The sequence below is a fragment of the Ochlerotatus camptorhynchus genome, unplaced genomic scaffold, assembly GCF_037179485.1.
Source record: "Ochlerotatus camptorhynchus isolate MF236.1 unplaced genomic scaffold, CSIRO-AGI_Acam_v1.1 ptg000112l, whole genome shotgun sequence".
Lineage (NCBI taxonomy): Eukaryota > Metazoa > Arthropoda > Insecta > Diptera > Culicidae > Ochlerotatus > Ochlerotatus camptorhynchus.
The window spans coordinates 1,540,524-1,561,855 of NW_027040602.1; the positions used below are offsets into that span (position 1 = coordinate 1,540,524).

The 21,332-nt window shown below is 40.4% G+C and overlaps 1 protein-coding gene across 1 annotated transcript; it reads left to right on the plus strand.

The window, feature by feature from the left end:
* Positions 1-441: 441 nt before the first annotated feature.
* LOC135699534 (protein KRI1 homolog) lies at positions 442-9,507 on the plus strand. The gene is made up of 4 exons (XM_065219812.1): positions 442-663; positions 718-2,198; positions 8,560-8,735; positions 8,799-9,507. Exons 1-4 carry the CDS (start codon positions 537-539, stop codon positions 9,469-9,471), a joined length of 2,457 nt encoding a protein of 818 aa, XP_065075884.1. The 5' UTR covers positions 442-536; the 3' UTR covers positions 9,472-9,507.
* The last annotated feature ends 11,825 nt before the right edge of the window (positions 9,508-21,332 follow it).

A 21,332-nucleotide genomic window follows, 5' to 3' on the forward strand; every position in this document is an offset into this window, starting at 1 on the left:
TTTTTCCGACAATACGACCTCAACAATCAATAACGGGCTAGAATAGCTAGTCGGGTGAGGTTATGTTTGATAGAGCTTCTGCAGCGGTCATATAATCTAATTTCTATTAGATTAAAAGCAAAGTTTACCCTGTAAAAAATGTCAACATCTGTGTAACCGTTACCCAGTTTCTGTCGCAGGTACGTTCACCCAGATTTGGGTAAATACATGTTGACATATTGTTGGGTAGGTTCAGTTTGGACCGATCCGGGTGGATTCTACCCTAATTTGGGAGTTTTGAAATAGCGTGCACAGTCATAATGAGATACCGAAGCTTTCATTCCCGGGAGCTTTCACCAATTTAACTGCATGGGTAACTCATTTTTTGACGTTTCGGCCTCGAGCCACGTTTGTATACGATATTTATGCTGGCAGTCTACTTTAACATAACACTAGTAAACATCAACATGTGCTCCGTTTGAGTAATTTGTTTAAAAGTTTTGTGAATAATCTGTAGTTTTCTCGGAAAACGGCACCAACAGGATAAAAGAAAGACCATGGGTAAGATTCCATTGTTCCACGAGTCTGACCAGGAGGAGGAAAAGGATGAAATCGAGTTTAAGACCAACAAAAGTTACGCCAAACACTACGATGAGTTTCGCAAGAAGGAGGTTTTGGGGCAATGTGAGTTGATGTTTTTTGATTAAGGACGGAGATGACGGATCCCTTTTTTCACAGTGAAAAACTTGGACTCAGAGGGTGAATCTTCGTCCAGCGAGGATGAAACGACGGACGAGGAAGTGGTCGATCCGGACTTTGATAAAGAATTTTTCAGAACGCTGGCTTACTTGAAGCGGCGTGATCTGGCAAAGTACGAGGAAAAACCCTCGTTCTTCGAAAATGTTAAACCGGTGGAGGAAGTAGCGTTGGAGAAGCGAAAGAAAAAGGAGAAACCGATGACCCTGAAGGACTACGAAAGGAAGGTGATTATGGAGAAGGGTGGAGTCTACGAGGATGAAGATGAGAATCCACGGCAGCAACCGAGACCGGAGTCGCCTTCGTTGGTGCAGCAGCAGGAGCAGATCAAGAACGAGATCAGACAGGCGCTTAGCAAGATTGATACGGACGATGAGGCAGAGGAAGAAGAGAAGGGTGGACTACTAAAGGAGAGGAGTAAAAGCAAGGAGGAAAATGAACGGGAACAAGCGGATTACTTGTCTTGGTTGTCGGATAAAAAAGCTAAGGATGTTCCTTCGGAGGAGGTAAAACCGCTGCAACCGTTGAAGGAATTCTGGAGCAGTAAGTCGCTGTCCAAGGAGGATGCATTTTTGAAGGATTACATTCTGAACAAAAGATTCGTTGATAATTCCGGAGAAGTACCATCCTACGATGACATAGTGGCCACGTCGGAAGATGAGGAGGAACTCGAGAAGCAGGAGGAATACGAAAGGCAGTATAATTTCAGATTTGAGGAACCGGATGCGGAGTACATCAAAAGGTATCCTAGAAATGTAGAAGAATCGGTTCGCATTGAGCGCAATAGGAGAAAGGAGCAGAGACAGGTTTTGAAAGAGCGAAAGCAACGAGAAAAAGAACAGCAGAAACGGGAGTTAGAAGAGTTGAAGGCAATTAAATTGCAGGAAATCAAAGACAGAATTCAAAAGTTGAAGGAAATTGCAGCGACGGAGAATATGACACTGAACGAGGAGGAATTGGAATCGGATTTCGATCCGGAAGAGCACGACCGGCGGATGCAACGGATGTTTGATGACGACTACTATGGGATCGATGAAGGTGACCAGAAGCCGGAGTTTCCAGACTTGGACGAAGAGATGGGCATTGAGAATTATGATCGCGAAAAGATTGATGCAGATGGACAGCAACAGAATGCTGATGGACCGTACTGCGAGGACGATGACTTTGTAATGGATGCCGACTACGAGGAGAATCAGAAGAAGAAGAAAGATAAGAAAGATCTAGAGGAAGAACTGCTGGAGGCCAGTGGTTCCAAGAAGACAAAGAAAGGCAAGAAAATTTCCAAGTTTGCGGAAGCGCTGAAGAAGGAAAAGCCACTGTTCGATCCGGAAGACGAGAAGACCTACGGAGAGTACATCGACGAGTACTACAAGCTCGATTACGAGGACATAATTGGAAACACACCATGTCGCTTCCGGTACGTGGAAACGTTGCCGAATGATTTCGGATTGACCGTGGAAGAGGTAGGTCTGATTGGATGGGTTAGAAATGTAGATCATAGATTATATTCATTGCTTTAAAACAGGGGGTTTTATGTTTTTCGTTATAGGAGCACTTCGTTTGGAACATGACACGATCAATCTTTTAATTTTGTTGAACCTCTTAATGGATTTGGGTGTGTTAATTTATTTCCTTTTAATTCCGTTTTCGTTTGCAAGCTACGGGGCTACCTCAATTTGTTCACCATCTAACACCACTTCACTACCAAAACCACTATGCTGCCATGTACTTCGTTTTGGTAGAACTTATCGTGAGTAAAATCTTCGCCTTCTCCCTCTTAAAAGGCACAAAGGCCTCTTCCACTGCTCTACGGTCAATTCCGATGATATCGATGTCGTCCGCAAAGGCAAGGAGCATGTGATGATGGTACCGTTACTCTGCACACCAGCTCTCCTAATCGCTCTTTCAAGAGCAATGTTGAATAGTAAGTTTGAAAGTGCATCGCTCTGCTTCAATCCATCTAAGGTCACGAACGAGGTCGAAATCGCACCTGCAAGTTGTACTCCCGAAATTTATAAAGGATTTGACGCAGGGTTAACATTTGATCCGTCATTGATCGGCCCTCACAAAAACCAGCCTGGTGTTCACCGATGAAGGACTCCTCAAGCGGTCTCAATCTGTTATAACAGAACGTGTGACAGTAATGTGTACGCCGAATTCAGAAAAGTTATTCCTCGATAATTGGCGCACTCTAGTCTGTGTCCTTTTTTGAATAATGGGCAAATGAGACCATCCAACCATTTAGCATCCTTCCTTATCTTCATTAGAATACGCCTTATTGTTTTCCAGCTCACGTATTGCCTTTTTAACCTCGTCTAGCGTTGGAGGCTCCACAGCTTGATCGTCGTCTGCGATGTTTACACTGTTTCTTGATACTCCTTCACTCTCTCCATTCAATAATGTCTCAAAGTCTAGATAGAGCTGAAATTAGGGCGTAACAGCTTTTGTAAGCAATAACTTCTTTCGTTGATTTCTGGTGGGCGTTGGCCAAATTTGGATTTTTCAGATATAATCCTAAATAGGACCTAGGTTATTTAATACTCTAGTAACCTCAGGTCCGTGCTCTGTCACAATGTTTCATTGTGATTAATCAACACTCAAAGGGGTAAAATATAAAATTTGGGGTGAATTTGAAAGAAAGGGAACTTGGAGTGTAGAGCGCACTGCCCACTGGACGATTCTGAAACCTGGTTTATTTGATTGACCGTCATTTCTAATTTATATGTTGATACATTTAAACCATTGGCATTTGAGATAGGACAGAGTGTGGTTTCCATTTATTGGGTAGTTCAGATAGGCTAGAAATGACAGGTTCATAGTGATAAAATGTACCATATAGGGCCTGTTCACTGATCAAAATCAGATTCACATCGTCAGGCCCTGCCCAAGAATAAGGGGATTGACAATGTTTTACTTTGCATTTAATACTCTAGTAAATCTCACGTCCGTGCTCCATCACAACATTGTGATGTGTCAATACTCACTGGGTTATATGTCTTAGACCAGTTCCAGATTAGTATACTATTAATATCTTCTGCATCGCAATTCGCGTGATATTACTAAATATGGGTGCTCTTTTCCGACCATCATAGTGTGAGGGAAGCGGATGAGTTAAACGTTGCGATCTGAGAGCGAAATAGGGGCAAATAAATAGGGAACACAACACCATGACCCAAATAAGTAACCAATGCATGCGGCTCACACTTAACTTGTTCTATTTCTTTCTTCCTATCATGTACTAATATTAACTGCCTGAGGACAAATGGGAACACGACCAGAAGTTCAATAGGAGGGAAGTAGCGAGGAAGTTTGAACAAGAAAAGAAGAATCAAACTTGCACCGGCAAGAGGAAGCAGACAGAAAGGATCATGCCGGTTGGAGACAGCCAATGTATACTGGACGAAGCTTGTATCTAGGAAAAGTCGTATGTGCAGGAAACCAGCAACATGGGAATGACGTTTGCTGCATGATCAAATGATCCCCAATGGAAATTGTTGCTGGCAGTGTTTTGGCAGCCGAAAAACAATATAAAAATAAAAATAATATCACTGCAGGTAAGCGTGGCACAGGGGCTTATGGCAGCAAAACTCCAACAAGGAAATCAAGCAAACCAATAGGAATTTGACCTGGGCCCAGGTCAAGCAACCGCTCAGAAGGGAGGTTTCTCATGTTGGCCCTCTGCATCTCTGGAGGTTCCCAGGATACTTGAGTGAGTGAGCACGTTAAGAGGGACGTAACCCGCAGAAGCGGGAATGAAAGCGGACATAGCTCATGCAGCACAACAAGTCGGCGTGCTGTTTTTGATCTTCTCTTTTCAGAAAAAAACAACAAATAATACTCTATCACTCTTCTCTATTCTTTTATTCTCTTACAAATCTGAAGCCAGTGCACGGCAGCAACAGGCCTGCTGGTGGAAGAAAGTCGTTATGCTATACGGTCTAGCATAGGCCACAACCAAAATTTCCGTAGATTCACACCTAGTTTAAGTACAGATGGGCGGGCGATAGTCGGCCAGGGTGTGAGCTGAGCAATAACAATAACAAATTAATTCTCTCGTTGATTTCTAGGAATTCAAGGATGGTGACGTCAATTTGCTAGGGAGAGCCATGACTTTCGATAAATCAACGAGAGAAGTCATTGTTTACAAAAGCTGGCAACCACCATTGTTTTATCTGTTAGCAATCGTCTTTGAGCTGTACCTATCACTTCTTGTGCTGTTGTGTGTACCACTCCGTGGATTGTGTTCAACAGATTGTTGAGGTCCTCGTTCACGTTGGTTTCGATAATCCGCTCATCAAGCTTCTGGCGATACTCAGCAGCAAGGGACAAGCGATGGATATTGAAACGCATCGATCTCTAATTCGTTGAGTTCGTAACGGTCGATAGACGCGCACAATTTTGCAGACAAGATAATGATCTGAGTCAATGTTAGGCCCCCTGAAAGTCGTTACATCGATAACATCTGAGAAATGCCGGTTATCCACCAACATGTGATAGATCTGAGTGCAAGTTTCGCCATTTGGATGTTTCCAGGTGTGCTTTCGGATATTCTTGTGTGCAAATTAGGTGCTACTGATGGCCAAACCTCTAGCAGCAGCGAAGTTTATTAGTTTCAGGCCGGTATCATTGGTTGCGGTATGTAGGCTCTCTGTACCAACCTGCGCATTTGCATCTCCGATTACAATCTTCACGTCGTGTTTAGGGACTCATTATAAGTTTCATCGGTCTCCACCGCACAACACGCTTCATCTGCTTCCCTGAACCCTACTCTGTCCTATCGCCACCGCTGTCGTAGATATGATATTTGAAGGAAGTGTTGACAATGGGATCCACCGCCCGGAATTCACGTTCTCCAGATTTAGGCCACCGTACTTTCTGAATAGCAGCTACGCTCACATTCACTTTTTGCAGTTCACGAGCCAAAAGGCCCACTCGTCCAGGTTCATTTAAGGTTCTGACATTCCAAGAACAGATTTTCAATTTCTTGTCCTTATTTCGTTGCCGGGTCGTGCGTTGTTTTCACTTTCTTCGTTTCTCTGAGTAAAGGTGAGGTTTCGGTATGCTACCTTACCGACGTAGGTAGGCTGTAGCTGACGTGATACAACATTTCTTATTCAGCCGCTCGCTCCGAGACAGACGCTGTTTGAGTCGCACCTCCATGGTGAACAGACGCTCGAGGGTCGCACCTCCTCACTTGGCTATCACCACGATCCGGATTCATTGTTTTATCGTGGTGGCATTGCCCAGGCTACGCTACCAGCATCTTTTGCTGGCGGTCTTTGTCATCGGCTGACCCCCCAACTAACAATTTAAGATGCAGATAAGCTGTATAAGCTACTGTCGGCAGCTAAAATTGTTTGTAGGGCCGTGGAAGCGTGAGGTAGGAACTTGTGAGGACCAGAGCTGTTGGGACAACACTCCTTCCAGATTGTCGACTCACCATTTGTAGCCCAAATATATTAATTAAATTCACCATCCTGGATCGGTTGCTTGCTTTGTCTAACATTACCAAATATCTAGCCAAATATCATGATTCACAAAAGCATTACGGAGCACTATTAGAAGCTTGTGGGAGCACGATTTGGATTGGTGGAGTAATCAGAAAACGTATGGACTACGTTCTGCAAACCAAGTTAACAGGATTTCCAGGGGATGAGTTTTCTCGTGGAATTTCCGGGTAACTTCTTGAGTTCGACAGTGAGCATTCATAAGGGCGAATACGCGATGATCGATTCTCTTCATCGATTTTCTCTTTGCATTGCTACTGCTAAGCGAAACAATTTTCAAGAATTTGTTCAATGCAGAGTAGTAACAAGATGTATTGGCTATCAAAAGCAACAGCAAACGCACCGAGAAACGTTAAATCTAGCGAGTTATTAACAACGGAGAAAATTGACGAAGAGAATCGATCATCGCGTATACGCCCTTATGCATGCTCACTGTCGAGTTCTATTCTAAATCTCATAAACTCAAATCTTTCGCTTGATATCATTCGCCTACGAGTTTTGCCTTGCGAAACAAAAATGTGTTTATTTTTCCAGGCTAATTTGCTGTAGCTTTGCGGAGCCAATATTCATTGATTAGATCTCAAAATTACTTAAAACTAACGTTAGTACAGCGGGGGCCGATTACTCGCGGCTATCTCGAAGTTAGGGGTAACAAATTGTAACAAATGGATGGCAGGGTAGGGATTGTGAACACAAGGTTTGGAGAGCAATGTGCTCTTGATCTCTAACTTAGCGACACTCTGATGAAAAAGACAAACATGGGGGTACACCGATGGGTAGCTAACAACTTGGGAAAACACAAGATGACACTAACTACTAAATCCTCAGATCTATCCGTTTTAAAAACACATAAATTAAATTCAAATGGTCGAGATCTCGGTTCGCCAAGATGTCTCTAACAGGTATCGTGGGTTGTTTTTCTCGGGCCCTGAGGGATGTGGATAAAACGCTGTCCAGACTGGAGAGTTATAACATGTTATTACGGTTGTCAAATAATTGCAACACAGAAAGCACTATCAAGATAGAACTCTGTAGTCTGATTCAGAACCAGAAGTTTGATCTAATAACAAACTTAGAGATGACTAGCCTAAGGCTAAAAATCTCTTTAATAAAGTTTAAAAAAAAAACTAATAACAAACTGAATAAGCGTAATTTGCACATACATTGACGCTTTGATTCGACTGTTTTGAATTGATTTAATAACATGCTTTATTAGACGTATAATATTTGTTTTCTATCTCCATTATTAGATTCCATTGCATTGCTTTCAAATATTACTGAATAAAGGTGAATACAGTCAGCATAATAACTCTTATACCACTATCTGAACAGAAGTTATTATTAAAAATTGTACAAGTATTATTAAGCATGCAGTTTCTTCAACAGGCGATTGTTTGTTGGGAAGTGTTAGACGTTTCAGCGGCTTTTAAGAATGGTTTTTTGGCGCTGTGAGTGTGAGTGCGTGTAAATGCATGAGAATCTTAAGCGTGAGATTAAGATGGCCCAATGAATGTATAAGATTTTGCTGAAAACTGGTTATATGAATGCATAAATATTAGGGATAGTGGCTCTAATGTTGGCCTATGGATCTAAGATTGGGCCCATCGCTTAAAATCTGCTATTTATCAATTTTATCTAGATGAACACATCATTGGGACGGTACTAATGGATATTTTTGGTCGCTATTGAAAATTTAGTCGATCGGTGAATTTATGTATGGGTCCAAATTAGAGGCATTTAGGCCGACATTACATCCATTTCCCCTATCAATTCTTTCTCAGAATAACTTTTTAAATTTTAATTTCGGTAAAGTGTGTTCAGTTTACTTCTATCCAAGAAGTGGGGAGAAGAGCTCTCATCCTATCCAGCAACAAGACATTAAGCAATCCTTTCTTCCATTCCAAACCGTTCAATTGGTTACCCCAATGATTCCTCCCAATTTCCAAGATTCAATAGTTGAGACGGCTTCCTTTTTTTTTCTACTGTGCTATCTGACTCATAACGAATATACGTTGCATCCGTTGCATCGTAAATCTCGTCTAATCTAACATAACGCGGATGCAACGTATATTCGTTATGCGTCAGGTAACACAGTAGTTATTATTCTGATGGATCAACTGCTTTTTAGTTGGGACGTCACGAATTATATCTGTAGTCTCAACATTTCTCTATAGAAATGAATGATGAATATAGGCACAAATATTCCTAAATAAAATAGTACGCTGTCGCAAATAATTCATAGAAACGTTCTGTGTTGAGTAAATTGACTCGTCAACTTGGAACACAAATAAGAAAATAAAAATTAATCTCATTTCAGATTTTGATGGCCAACACTCGAGAGCTAAATCGATGGGCTAGCGTGAAAAAGACCGTTCAAATTCGACCGAAATACTCAGAATTGAGTGAAATTGAAGTCTACAAACGGAAGGCTCAAAATGAAGAACTCAAAAGGAAAATCCTGCCAAGTTTGTATACTCCACAGGACGAAAAGAGGTACATTTTTAATATATTATAATGAATTTAAGATAATTTCAATTCCCATTGGTCCGATTGTAGTGACGAAGACGACGAAATCAAGCAGAAAAAGGTAAACACGATAACCAAACTGGACGACCAGGATTCGGTCGAGAATCCTGAAACCGTCTCAGCGGAAGGTAAAAAGAAGAAAAAGAAAAAGAAGAAACCAACTGTGGATGAAAGTTCTATAAAGGATGAGAAATCGGATGAGAAATCGGATGCTACGGAAGAAACTGTCGAAGCAACAGAAACGAGTGCAGAAAATAAGAAATCCAAGAAGAAACGTAAGAATACCGAACATGTTGAACAACTCGAAGAAACCACGACGGCTGAAAAGCAAGAAAAACCTGCAAAGGAGCATCAAAAGTCGAAGAAACGTAAACGTGAAGATACCGAGCAGGTTGCATCCGAAGAGAACAAACCACACTCGAAGAAAATAAAACACCAAACGTTCAATAAGGACCGCAAGCACAAGAGCCACTTCGAGTCGAACCAAGCGCCCACGAATGTTACCGACAGCCGACTGCGGGCGTTCGGTATCAATCCGAGAAAGTTCCACAATAAGCTTAAGTACGGCGGCAACCAGAGTAAGCAATCTGGTGATGCAGCAGAGCAACATCATAATGAAAGTCAGCATAAGCATCAGAACCAGCGCGGGAAGTTTGGTAATAAGGGTGGAAAGTTCAAAAATAAGCATTGGGGCAAAAAGTAGAATGCGCGAAAGTTATAAGCGCCAGAGAATGTAGATTAAAGGCTGCATTCGATGTCATGTAAATAAAAGTTTTATAAAATTCAAGCATTCCTGCTGATCTATTCTCCTGAACTTATCGTCCCATTAGGTTAATAATTTCGTGATGGTTTATGGTTGATCGAAATTGGTTGGTCACTAAGGTTGGGCCCCTCCCTTTAGAGTGTGATGTAATAAATGTATCACGCCTGTCGTGTTGGGGCCTCCCTTAGTTCAGTCGATAAAGGCGCAGCCTGGGTGATGCGGAGTGGTTTTTTTTTTAATGTTGGTAGAGCTGAAATAATCGATTCATCGCTATCAGTTGGTAGCAAACGCTGTCAGAACGCATTTTGCGTTAAGCCCAACCGTGTCTTTTCCAGTGTTTGTTTACGTTCGTAAATTCATGGAACGTTGGAAGAAGCATAATGATCCATTTTTTGATGAAAAAGTTTAGAGAAATGATTGGAAAACAGTATGGCTTACATTTTCACTGCAATATGTCACGCAAATTTGGTCCATTTTCAACCCCCGCTCCCCCCTTTGTCACATTTTTTGTATGGAACTTATGGATTTATCGGGACACGTGATTGATAATTCTTCCGAATATTCTGGTAAGTACAATTTGACTTGAGTAACTAATGGGGCCACCAAACGACGTATAATAACTTTTGACTGAAAAGCCAGTATTTTTTAGCATGAAAGCTAGTGCAAATTTGCTTTCGAGTGTTATGACGTCGTCACCATCGTCTCCCACAAAGTTGACATTTTTCCCTCTACCAACACATACGTGAGACCTAGATCAGCACACCTTGTATAGATGAGGTATGGAATGAATACAAAGAGTACAGAAAGAGGTGAAGCAGATCGTGAAATATGGTTGTTTAGTAATCCAAAAAATCAACGTAAACGCAATTAGTGACGTCACTAATGCATGTATCGTACAGGGATTTTACTCACACAACTTAACCGACTGCTCACCTCGGTAATCCAGCTCATTGGAATTAATAAAACCAGTTTAATAAAATGACATGACAGCAGTCACTCATCGACACTCAGCAAACAAAACAACATCTTTTCAGCGAGCTTTTGCACACATCGATTGATCACAGTGCTCCGTTGCTTGGGTCGTTCTCAGTCGAGAAAAAGAAGTGTACGCAAGTGCTGCCGTGTGGTCGTGAGTTTGTTGAATGCTTTTCTCGTTGTCGAAAGTGTGGAAAAGTAACATTTTCCGAAAGTTGCCCCCAAATTTCGTCGTGTATCCACTGTCAAGCAGTCGAAAAATGGAATTCCTTTGCGTCTCTCATCGTCTACATTAGGACCAGAGCGTGGAAAGCGCTCCTTCAAGGTAAGTGAACTTCCTGCAATATATAGCACAAAGGGGTGGGGGAATTGGAAGAAAAAAGAAGACATTCGTCTGTGGAATTCCTGGGAATTCCACTCAGCAAGGCTACCCGACTACAATGAGCGCACAGTGTGTGTGTAAACAAGTGTGGCAGTGTAAATCCGTCGTCTCGTCTTCGGCTCTTCCACTGTTTAAATGGTAAACCGAATGTGACGACAAACACCACCATCCATTTGAACAGTGGGGGAATGAAAGAGACGACAAATTATCTGGGCCTCACCTGTTTACATTCATTGCTCGCAGTGTGGTGTGAGTGGAAGCCATTTTTAAAAGATAAAGCAGGAAACCGCGTTTGGTTTAGTCAAAGCCAGTGTTGCCGTAATCTGTCAGTTTTCTGCTGTAACATGCTGAACATGAAAAATTTATAATTTATAATAATATCGTCTTTTTTAACTTAATTATTATATTATAATAATTTTAGATAGCGCAGGAATTAGGGCGTAACCTGGGGTGGGACGTGCTGTCAAATCAGCCTACTGATCATTCCTGTATGAAATTGGTTCCAAACATAAACAAACCCTGTACACACTTAGAAAAAATTACCGACTTCGGTAATTCATTTACCGAATTCTCAACAGCTGAACGGTCGGTAATGTTTTCGGTAATCGAGAACATTACCGAAAAATCTGTAAACTGAATCAGCAAAATTAGCTGTCAAATTTACCGAACGATCGGTAACGTTTACCGAAAAAATAAGCATGATTTGTAATCGACTTTACCGGAGAACTGTAATTTTGAAGTCGATATGGAAAATGAAATTTACCGAAAGATCTGTAGTTTTTTAAAAGGTTACCGACTCAACTGTAATTCGCTTAAATATTGTTTCAAGGTATTTGCTTGGTTTTATCAATTGAATTAAATAATTTTTCCTTATCCTTTATTTTATTTTATTCTTACGGATATGCTTTTCGTAAATCTAAAAACCCAAAACTTACTCGTAGCGCTGGCGGTCACTGCAATCCATGCAAATATTTGGCTCCAGTTGTGGTCAATGTATTAAAGTTTAAAAATTGCTGCCGGTATAAAATTTCTCTTCTTATATGGTCATTGATATGTCGGTGCAGTCCGGTAACATAGCCTGGTACTTGCGACCGACAGAAAAAATCGGCCATCTGTAACAATGGGTGTTTATTTAGATAACGAAATACCATTACTTACGGAAAATATCTACGATTTGCTCATCTTTATGCGTTGCAGCTGGTCCATAAAAGCCTCCATCATTTCACTTTTTGTTTTTCATAACATTTTCCACTTACACACTTTTTTTTTAAAGGTCGAAAACACATTACGGCGGATTTGACGTTTCTCGCTGTGAAAGCTACCGAACTTGGTAATGGAACGCTTTGTTTACCGAAACTTCAGTAAAATATTTCACCGAAGTCAGTGATTAAGCTGATTTACAGATCTGCCGGTATTTTTTTTGCCGTTTTCGTTGAATTGAAATGAAATCACCGAAATTCGGTAATTTTATTTACAGTTTTCAGCAATATAGCGAGAAAATACCGAAACATCTGTAATTTTTAGGATTACCGATCTAAGACGGTAATTTTATTTACCGAACTCAGGGTCTCTGTTTAAGTGTGTAGGTTTCTTATGGCTTGTTTACGTTTGGAACCAGTTATGCGAGGTAGGCGACGATTGTTCGTATTTGACAGCCACCTCCCCCCTTGGGCGTAACAGCTTGCGTAAACAATGACTTCTATCGATGATTTCTAGGAATTCAAGGCACGTCCACGCAGACCAAACTAACCATCGGAAGCCTGGAATTTCTAGAAATCATCAAGAAGTCATTGTTTACCAACGCTATTAGGCCTACACTCTGAAATTTTTAACTTAGATGTTACATGAAAACATACATAGATTCAGAGTTGGTTGGCCCTTCGCTCATTTTCAACTTCTATTCAATTTTCATACTGCCGTACTCTAACGGAACTATCCACCTACAGTCTTCTAAAGATCATTCTCCAGCTAATAAATTATCACTAATAATATTGTACGTGAAAAAATGGCGGCCTTTGTACTATCTTTTCACTTCCTATTTCCAAATTCCTATAAGAAACTGTACATTTTTACTAGAAGAGACGATTTTTCAACGGTACCGTCAACAGATGACTTTTCTTCATAATGGAAATATTTTTTAACTCATTTATGGGCACTTTCAAGTTAGAGTGTAGCAAAAATTAACAAATTTTGCGATGTCCTGAGAAAAGTGAAATTCATTTCGCTTGCAAAAGATTTTAAAATTTAATGATGTTTATTTCTTGTTTTGTGTGGCTTACGTGTTTGAATTCTCAAGTGACAAATACGTGTGGTTTCATCATTTTGCAATTGCCGATGAACCCTTTATATGTGCCTGGCACCGCCGATCGGAGCTTTTCCGTATGCGTTGGTGTGAGTGACATCGTTTGGCAAGGTTGCATGTCGAGTTGGATGTGTGGCACCAGTGCTGCCTGTTTATGGATTTCCATGAATGTTTGAGTTTTCCCATTAATAATTATTTGTTGCAAAACTGTCAAAAAAGTTCATTAAGCTGAATCGTTGTGAAATTAAGCTTTATTATAGCGCATTTGGCACATTGTAAGTGCCACGAAAAGTGCGGAAACGCTAGTTAAAAAGCGCTTTTACGCTAAATCGTTTTGCTATCTTTGGTTCATGAGGTGTCTTCTCCAAGACGATACAACTTTTGTTAGCTTTTTCACCAAGTGGATTTACCCAAAAAGTTAGTTGAATTGGGTTCTTTAATTTTGAAAAATGTATTGTTTTTTATACATCATCCGAAAGAGCTTCGTTTTCTGAGTACAGCGATAATTTTTTCGAACCCACATACTTTCATCTCAATTTTTAAATTAAGATTTAAAGCAAAATAACAACTTCACTGTTTGACACTAAACTAACAAACTGACAGCTCGCTCCCATACAAAATGACACAAAGGGGCGCTAATAAGGTGTTTTTTGCAAATGTAATCTTAGTTATTTAAAATAGTTCCAGTGTACCCAAATTGTTAAAATTTTGGGTTTGGGTTCCATTTTTAATGCAGATCACGAATATGTTTTTACCTCAATACCCCTAAAGAACCCAATTTCGGGCTTTTCCAGGAAAACTTCTCGAATATGAGGGAAATCCATGAACATTTTACTCAGTCTATGAGTATACCAAAGACAAACAGGCATAATATTTTTTAACTAGGTCGTTTATTTGGGAGGCTCAATCGCGTTAGCTTTACGGAGCCGATAGTTCATTGTTCTTTGTTTGTAACAAAATTCACTTAATTCTATGTCTAGTAAGAGTTGGGCCGAACAGGCATAATACAATAAATATTTCTCACTGTAAATCATCGTCTCTAAAACATTACCGCCATTTTTGGTGGGTCGTACGCTGAACACCAATGAGCTTCGTTTTCTGAGCACAACGATATTTTTTTTCTAACCCATAGACTTTCATCTCGATTTTTAAATCAAGATTTAAAGCAAAATCATATCTTCACTGTTTGACACTAAACTAACAAACTGACAGCTCGCTCCCAAACAAAGTCCCACCGAGGGGCGCTAAGGTGGTGATTTTCGCTAATGTAATCGCATGTATTTAAAATAGTTCCAGTGTTCCGAACCTCGTTCCGAACTTGATGAAAATTTGGATCCGGTTCCATTTTGTATGCAGATTACGAATATGCATTCTCCTTTAGGGGTACCCAAAATTAAATTCATCGTTAAATGCTTGTTCGATGAACACCTTGCGACTGTTATGTCTGTTTGTCTGTGCTAATACACTGATGGTGATAAGCTCCAGCCGCTCTTATCCTCGGATTAAATCCCGATCAAGAATATCCAGCTGCTTTGACGTCAACTTCAGAGTTAATCAACACGACTCTTAGCAAATATTTGGCAGATTATCCAAACAGGGTCGGAATTAAAAGTTAATCCGAGGTGGAGCTTACCGCCATGAGTGAAACCTCTATCGATTTTCTTCATATTGGAGAAGTTTTTCATGGATAATCCAGCTCACTTTTAGGTAAATCCAAACACATAAAGCAACCAACGATACAGACAAAACGGTTGCTACGACTACCATGACAAACTCGCTCTGTAATATAGCTCGATCGGAGTGGTAGAAGGATAATTATATATATTGCTTGCCTGCTTTGTTGCAATATACATAAATGAGCACATAGCTTGATCTGAATCGAGAAAAGACATAAAAAAATCCCATTAGCACACGTGTACCTATCATCGTGAAGCAGCTTGCCAACAATTTGCTCGTTTCCTTCTACCGCCCCGACTGAGCTGTGTCGCACGGGCTTGTCATGAAAAAAAGGAAGAAGATTATATCATTTTTGCTTTCCACTTCTCACATAGCGTTATCATTCGGTTCATTGATCGCTTGTCATTTTGTCATTTGGAGATATTTTTGATTCCTTGCTCATGATGATATGTTAGGTTTAGGTTACTTTATTAAATAAACTTTCAGCCATTGGCTGGTTCGTCTCTGAGCATGATGATGATAATGTAGACAGGCTGCAAGGGAAATTCATGAATATATGTGATGTGATGTGAATGGAACCCACCATCAGTGCCAGGATTACCAATGTCTGCAGATACTTTGCCGGTTGTAAAGTTCTGCCTGATGGTTTGTTGCAGCAGGGTGAATCAGCTTCATTGAAGACCTTTGGAAGACAAAACGTGAAATCACGTTTCCCAAATCAGGCAAGTCCACGAACCCTCATCCAGTCAACAAATCCTTTGATTCCCTTAGGCTGACCCCCCCCCCCCCCCAGTATATAATATAATGATAATGTTCCACCAAAAATGCTCAAAAATGGCCTGTTGAATGAAAACAACCGCACCCTGGATCTCTGCTTTGTGAGTGCTCGTGATACAGCTCCTTTCCTCTCCACGGCACCCGAACCTTTAGTCAAGGTAGTGCATCATCACCCTGCTTTAGTTATCGTGATCGAAAATAATATTGTCCATGATTTCACCAGCACTCCAAACGCTGTGTCATATGACTTCCGTAGAGCTGATCATCGCAGTATCGTCCATGTGCTGTCTAACCTAGATTGGGAGCATATTCTAGATCCTGTAGACGTCAACATTGCTGCACAAACCTTTTCTCACGTCTTGGCATATGTCATTGACAGACACGTTTCCAAAAAGATCATCCATATCGACTCTCGCGTCCCGTGGATGACTAAAGATCTTCGCTCGTTGAAAAGAACTAAGAAGGCTGCTCTCAGAAGATTTACTAAACTCCGCACACTGCCGCTGAAATGCTACTATGTCAGACTCAACCACGAGTATAAGCGGTTAAGTCGTCTCTGTTTTCAACGCTATCAAAGGAGGATTCAACGGCGGCTAAAATCACACCGGAAATCCTTCTGGAACTTCGTAAATGAGCAACGCAGGGAAGTCGGCCTCTTCCATGATTTTTAATGGTGAAACTGCTGGAAATCAACAAGACATTTGCAACCTGTTCTCAGCCAAATTTGCTAGTGTGTTTGAAGCCGAGCAACTCTCCTTTGATCAACCAAACGCTCAGCATGGTCGAAGCCACTACAGATACGATTTTTAGTGCAGCATCTAAACTTAAGACTTCAACATAGGCTGGACCCGATGGTGTTCCGTCGATTATTCTTAAAAAAAACATCACTTGTCTTTTAGATCCACTGCGCCGCATATTCCAGCTCTCTCTTTCCAGCGGCATCTTTCCGTCTTGCTGGAAGACTGCGGATATGTTTCGTGTTCATAAAAAGGGAAGCAGACGCGACGTAAACAACTACCGGGGAATCACGTCGCTGAGTGCTGTATCAAAACTTTTTGAATTGGTTGTCATAGAGTCCCTAAATGCGCATTGCAAGCAATATCTAAGTACAGATCAACACGGATTCATAACTGAGCGTTCCACAACTACGAACCTGCTGTGCATAACGTCTTACATCACAGACAGTTTGATTGCTCGGACCCAAACGGACGTTATCTACACAGATCCTACGGCAGCCTTCGATAAGCTGAACCACGAAATTGCGATCGCTAAGCTTGATAGGCTAGGGATCGGTGGAAATCTTTTGAGATGGTTTCGTTCATACCTCACGGAGCGCCAATTGACAGTAACTTTGGGTACTTGTCGCTCAGCAAGCTTCTGTGCAAAGTCCGGTATACCTCAGGGTAGCCATCTGGGACCATTGGTATTTCTCCTCTACTTCGACGACGTTCACCATGCTATCACAGAGCCACGATTATCGTTTGCAGACGATCTGAAAGTTTTTCTGCGCATCCGCTCACTCGCCGACTGCCGTTCTCTCCAAAATCAGATTGACATCTTTGCTGACTGGTGTAGTCTAAACCGACTGGTGGTCAACCCAGCTAAGTGTACAGTTATTACTTTCTCACGCAAGAAACAACCGATTATTTTCAACTACAAACTACTAGGCACGACTATCGAACGGGTGCACTGCGTGAAAGACTTAGGCGTTTTTCTAGACTCAAAGCTGACATACTCACACCATATATCGTATGTCGTCGACAAAGCGTCCAGAACGCTTGGCTTTGTCTTCAAGATTACTAAGAACTTCACAGACATTTACTGCTTGAAATCGCTCTATTGCTCTCTCGTACGATCTACGTTGGAATACTGCTCTGCTATCTGGAGCCCGAACTACAATAATGGGGCCGAGCGAATTGAATCTGTTCAACGACGTTTTCTTCGCTTCGCGCTCCGTAAGCTACCTTGGAGATACCCACTTCGTCTTCCAAGCTACGAGAATCGCTGCCAATTGATCAATATCGAGCCCTTACGTATCCGAAGAGATGTTTTCAGAACCTTAACCTTCGCCGATACTCTGCAAGGAAGAATCGACTGCGAAGCAATTCTACAACAAGTGTTCAACCTCGATCATTACGCAACAGTATTATGCTGAGACTTCCACTTTTTCGAACTATTTATAGCATAGGGAGCGCTATTTACGGCTTGCAGCTAGTGTTCAACCGAGTAGCGTCGATGTTCGATTTCCACTTGACACGGAATATGCTTCGCCGAAGATTCTCTGCCTTTTTTGCTGACCGAAGGCGCTTGATGCCCAACAGCTAAGTGTAAAATTTAAGACATAAATTTTTAGTAACTTGACAATGCATTCCTAGTTATTTTCGTTTGTAACTTAGTAACTGTAGTAGGGGAAATGACGGCTTCGGCATGACAGACTATTTTCGGCAACCCAAATTGAAACACTATTTTCACTGGATTTTCTTACGAAAACACTTCGCTGAATGCATGCAAACGATTCTTTATGCTTTCAGCTTCAATTTGACTTAATTTTTACCACTGAGAAAAAGCAATCTAGCAGGGTTTTCTTGAAATGAAACACACGCACTACAAAATGTAGCTGATTTCGAGTTGCCGATAATAGAACAGCAGATTTACATGCAGTTCAAATGGAACGGTTGCCGAAGAAAAACTGGTGGCCGACAATACTCGCTCTCACTAGAGAAGATTGGAGCTTTGTAAAAGCGTTTCAAAACACTTTTTGACAATTCTTTCGACTGAAATTGTTAGAGCAGCTGGCAGCAAAAGATTGTAAACAAACCAATACTGCATATGTGTGCGTTCCATAGAGAAAAAGGCTATAGAAAGAAGGTCGCTGCTAAGGTTGCCGAGAATACGTAAATTCCCCTATATGTATGTCGTCTGTATAATCTGTACTTTTTTACAGCACATCATTGGGACTATTTCTAGTCTGTTGATGCAACCATAACAAATAAACAAATAAACAAAAATGCTCAAAAATGTGCGGACAATCCATTTGGCGTTAAATGCGAGGTTCAATGATGATTTCAAAGACACCAAAAATGGGATGAGTGGAGAAAATTCTATTAAGAATTGGTAAAATTTAAGAGAATCATGTAAATTTAGTTTAAATAGATAAAATCAGATACGATGTCACCAAGTTAGTCCAAATGAATCTACAGGAAGCATCCGTGCCATTGTTGCATTGTAGTTCCAATCAAACCAGTTTGAAATGTCCAAATGTAGTGATCCTCCGGTTTGCGATAAAAGATAATCGGCTGTAGTGTCGATTGCTGGATCCGAGTGAAGGTAGCCACACACTTAGAAATAATTAATTTTACACGTGACAGAATCCTTCTTTGACATAAAGGATCAGACGTAAACAAATATTTCATGTAAAATTAAGAGACTGAAAAGTTTGTTTCTCGATGAAAACTAAATTTGATTGAGTTGAATTTCGCGTCTGTTATGACTCAATTTTATGTCAAAATTGACGCTCGTATACTGCCGATACTCGCATAATTGTCCCATCTTTGCTTGATTTCCTTTATGGGCAGTATATGTCAGTCTCAGGGCACCTAAATTTACATGATTTTTTCTAAGTGTGCAAGTATCAGGTCCAGCAACTTGCAATTTCTTGACGCGAATACGACGAACAATGGAATATCTTGGTTCCAATAATGGTTCCTCTTCGTTTTCGAAACCGTATGTCAGCGGCAAATCAGTCAGTACAGTACTTTGATTTTTCCAGAAGGATTTTCATACGAAATATTAAGGTTTGAGGTTCGCACTGACAATAAGCTCGGGTTCGCACGGGTTGAAACTGATTCAAACTTGAATAATACACAAATTCGCTATTAGATTGTAGTCGGTGGGACAGTGGCATTTTGTTCAATTGAGGATAGATACTGGTTTAAAATATCGAACTCCATTATCTTAGAACATTTTTTCAAATAATTAAAGTATTTGACTAGAATTAGAAACCATTTTTCGGACGTAGATAACTTGACTAGCATCTTTGTTCTAATACCGGCTTACTTTACCTGTAATATTTTGTTTCAAAAGTAGTCTAACGTAGGAATAGGGATGTATGTATGTATGCTTACATAGCTGAACACCTAAAATTAAATAATAGGTATAGTTGTAATAGAGTTTCTCTGTCTGTTTTCTGTTAGGCATATTATCCATTATCTTACTATTTTGCCTACCTAAGCTGTCGTAAAATGTTACCTTTAATAGAATCAAGAATAAATTTTATTCTCTTCAGCGAACGTGAAAAAAAGGGAGTGATAAGGTTACAGATAACAGTAATAAAAACATAGTATCTACTAAATCTAGCAAATCATCCACTCTACCCCTTTATGTTCCTATTTTTTAAAAACTATTATCACTGTTACTTTGACTATCCCCTATATGACGCACTCGTCTAATTTTTATCGCATCCTGATTTTGACAAGATATTTTTTAAAACTTGTAACACCATCATCCCTAGAGCACTGGAACTAATAATTGCAGAAGAAACATTTCATACATAATGATTGAAATGGGTTGAACAATTATTGAGTACGTCCATTTAGGTAGGAACCGCTTCGAATGTGGTGCCTCCACGGTATCGGCATTTTGAAATAGGATTAATTTAATCCCCGGGGGTTCCCTAATAAAAATACCATTCGAATACCATAACCGAAATGATTCAACTATTAAATAAAAGGTTTGAATTGTACCTAGATCACGGCGTTAAGGAAAATAACCATAACAATTTTAGTATGGTTCCTGTGAAATATCTATATCGCTACTCTGGTGCAGAGTTGATAATAGAAGAGTTACGCAGAGTGAAGCTTGCAACACTGATGGGCATTTGTTTTTTATTATTTTGGCAACCTTTGTCTTCACCAGGGTTGTGAAAGTTTCCTCTAGTTTCGATAACAATACTTCCCACGCAAAATAGTCAGTTTGTCTACTATGCTTGATAGGTAGACGGTTTGACAGCCCGATAGGTAGATTTTGGTTTCAGTCTGCGTAACTCTTCTATTATCAAGTCTGCTCTGGTGCAGTATGGACAGTGTTTTTTGACTGGACCCCTAGACATATGACCCCGGTCTGTACTTGAAAACTAAATAGAAAGTACTATACTGCAAAAAAAACGATTTCGATAAAAATTTCACTTCTGCAATTTCTCTATCAAATGATTCAATTCAAGCTGACGTATAAAAATAAAATAATAAATTATGTAATAGCAAAACCCAGATACAATCTTACATCCATCTATGTGAATTTGTCCGCAAATTCTGTGTAAATCGTACAACACTACCAGAGGAATGACCTGTGCAGCTGTAATTTCAACAACTTTTTTTCCTGTCAATTTATCTTCCTCATGGTTGCTGAAGTGATAAAAATGACCAGCATTTGCCGTCCCATGCATACACTTAATAATTTGAATACAAAAAAGCGACCATTTCGCTTATTCATATCATAATACAATAAAACGCACAAGAGGAAGTTTGCGGTGTAGCGGTTCGCTGAACCGTAGAACCTCTTGGACGATTTTTGTTTTGTATAACATATAAATAATGCTGTTTTGTTGTTCCAACCGTCCCCGCGTCGCACAGTATACGCTTAATGTTAATTTTAACATCATTTTACGTTTTGTAGGTACGTCTATGCGAATGA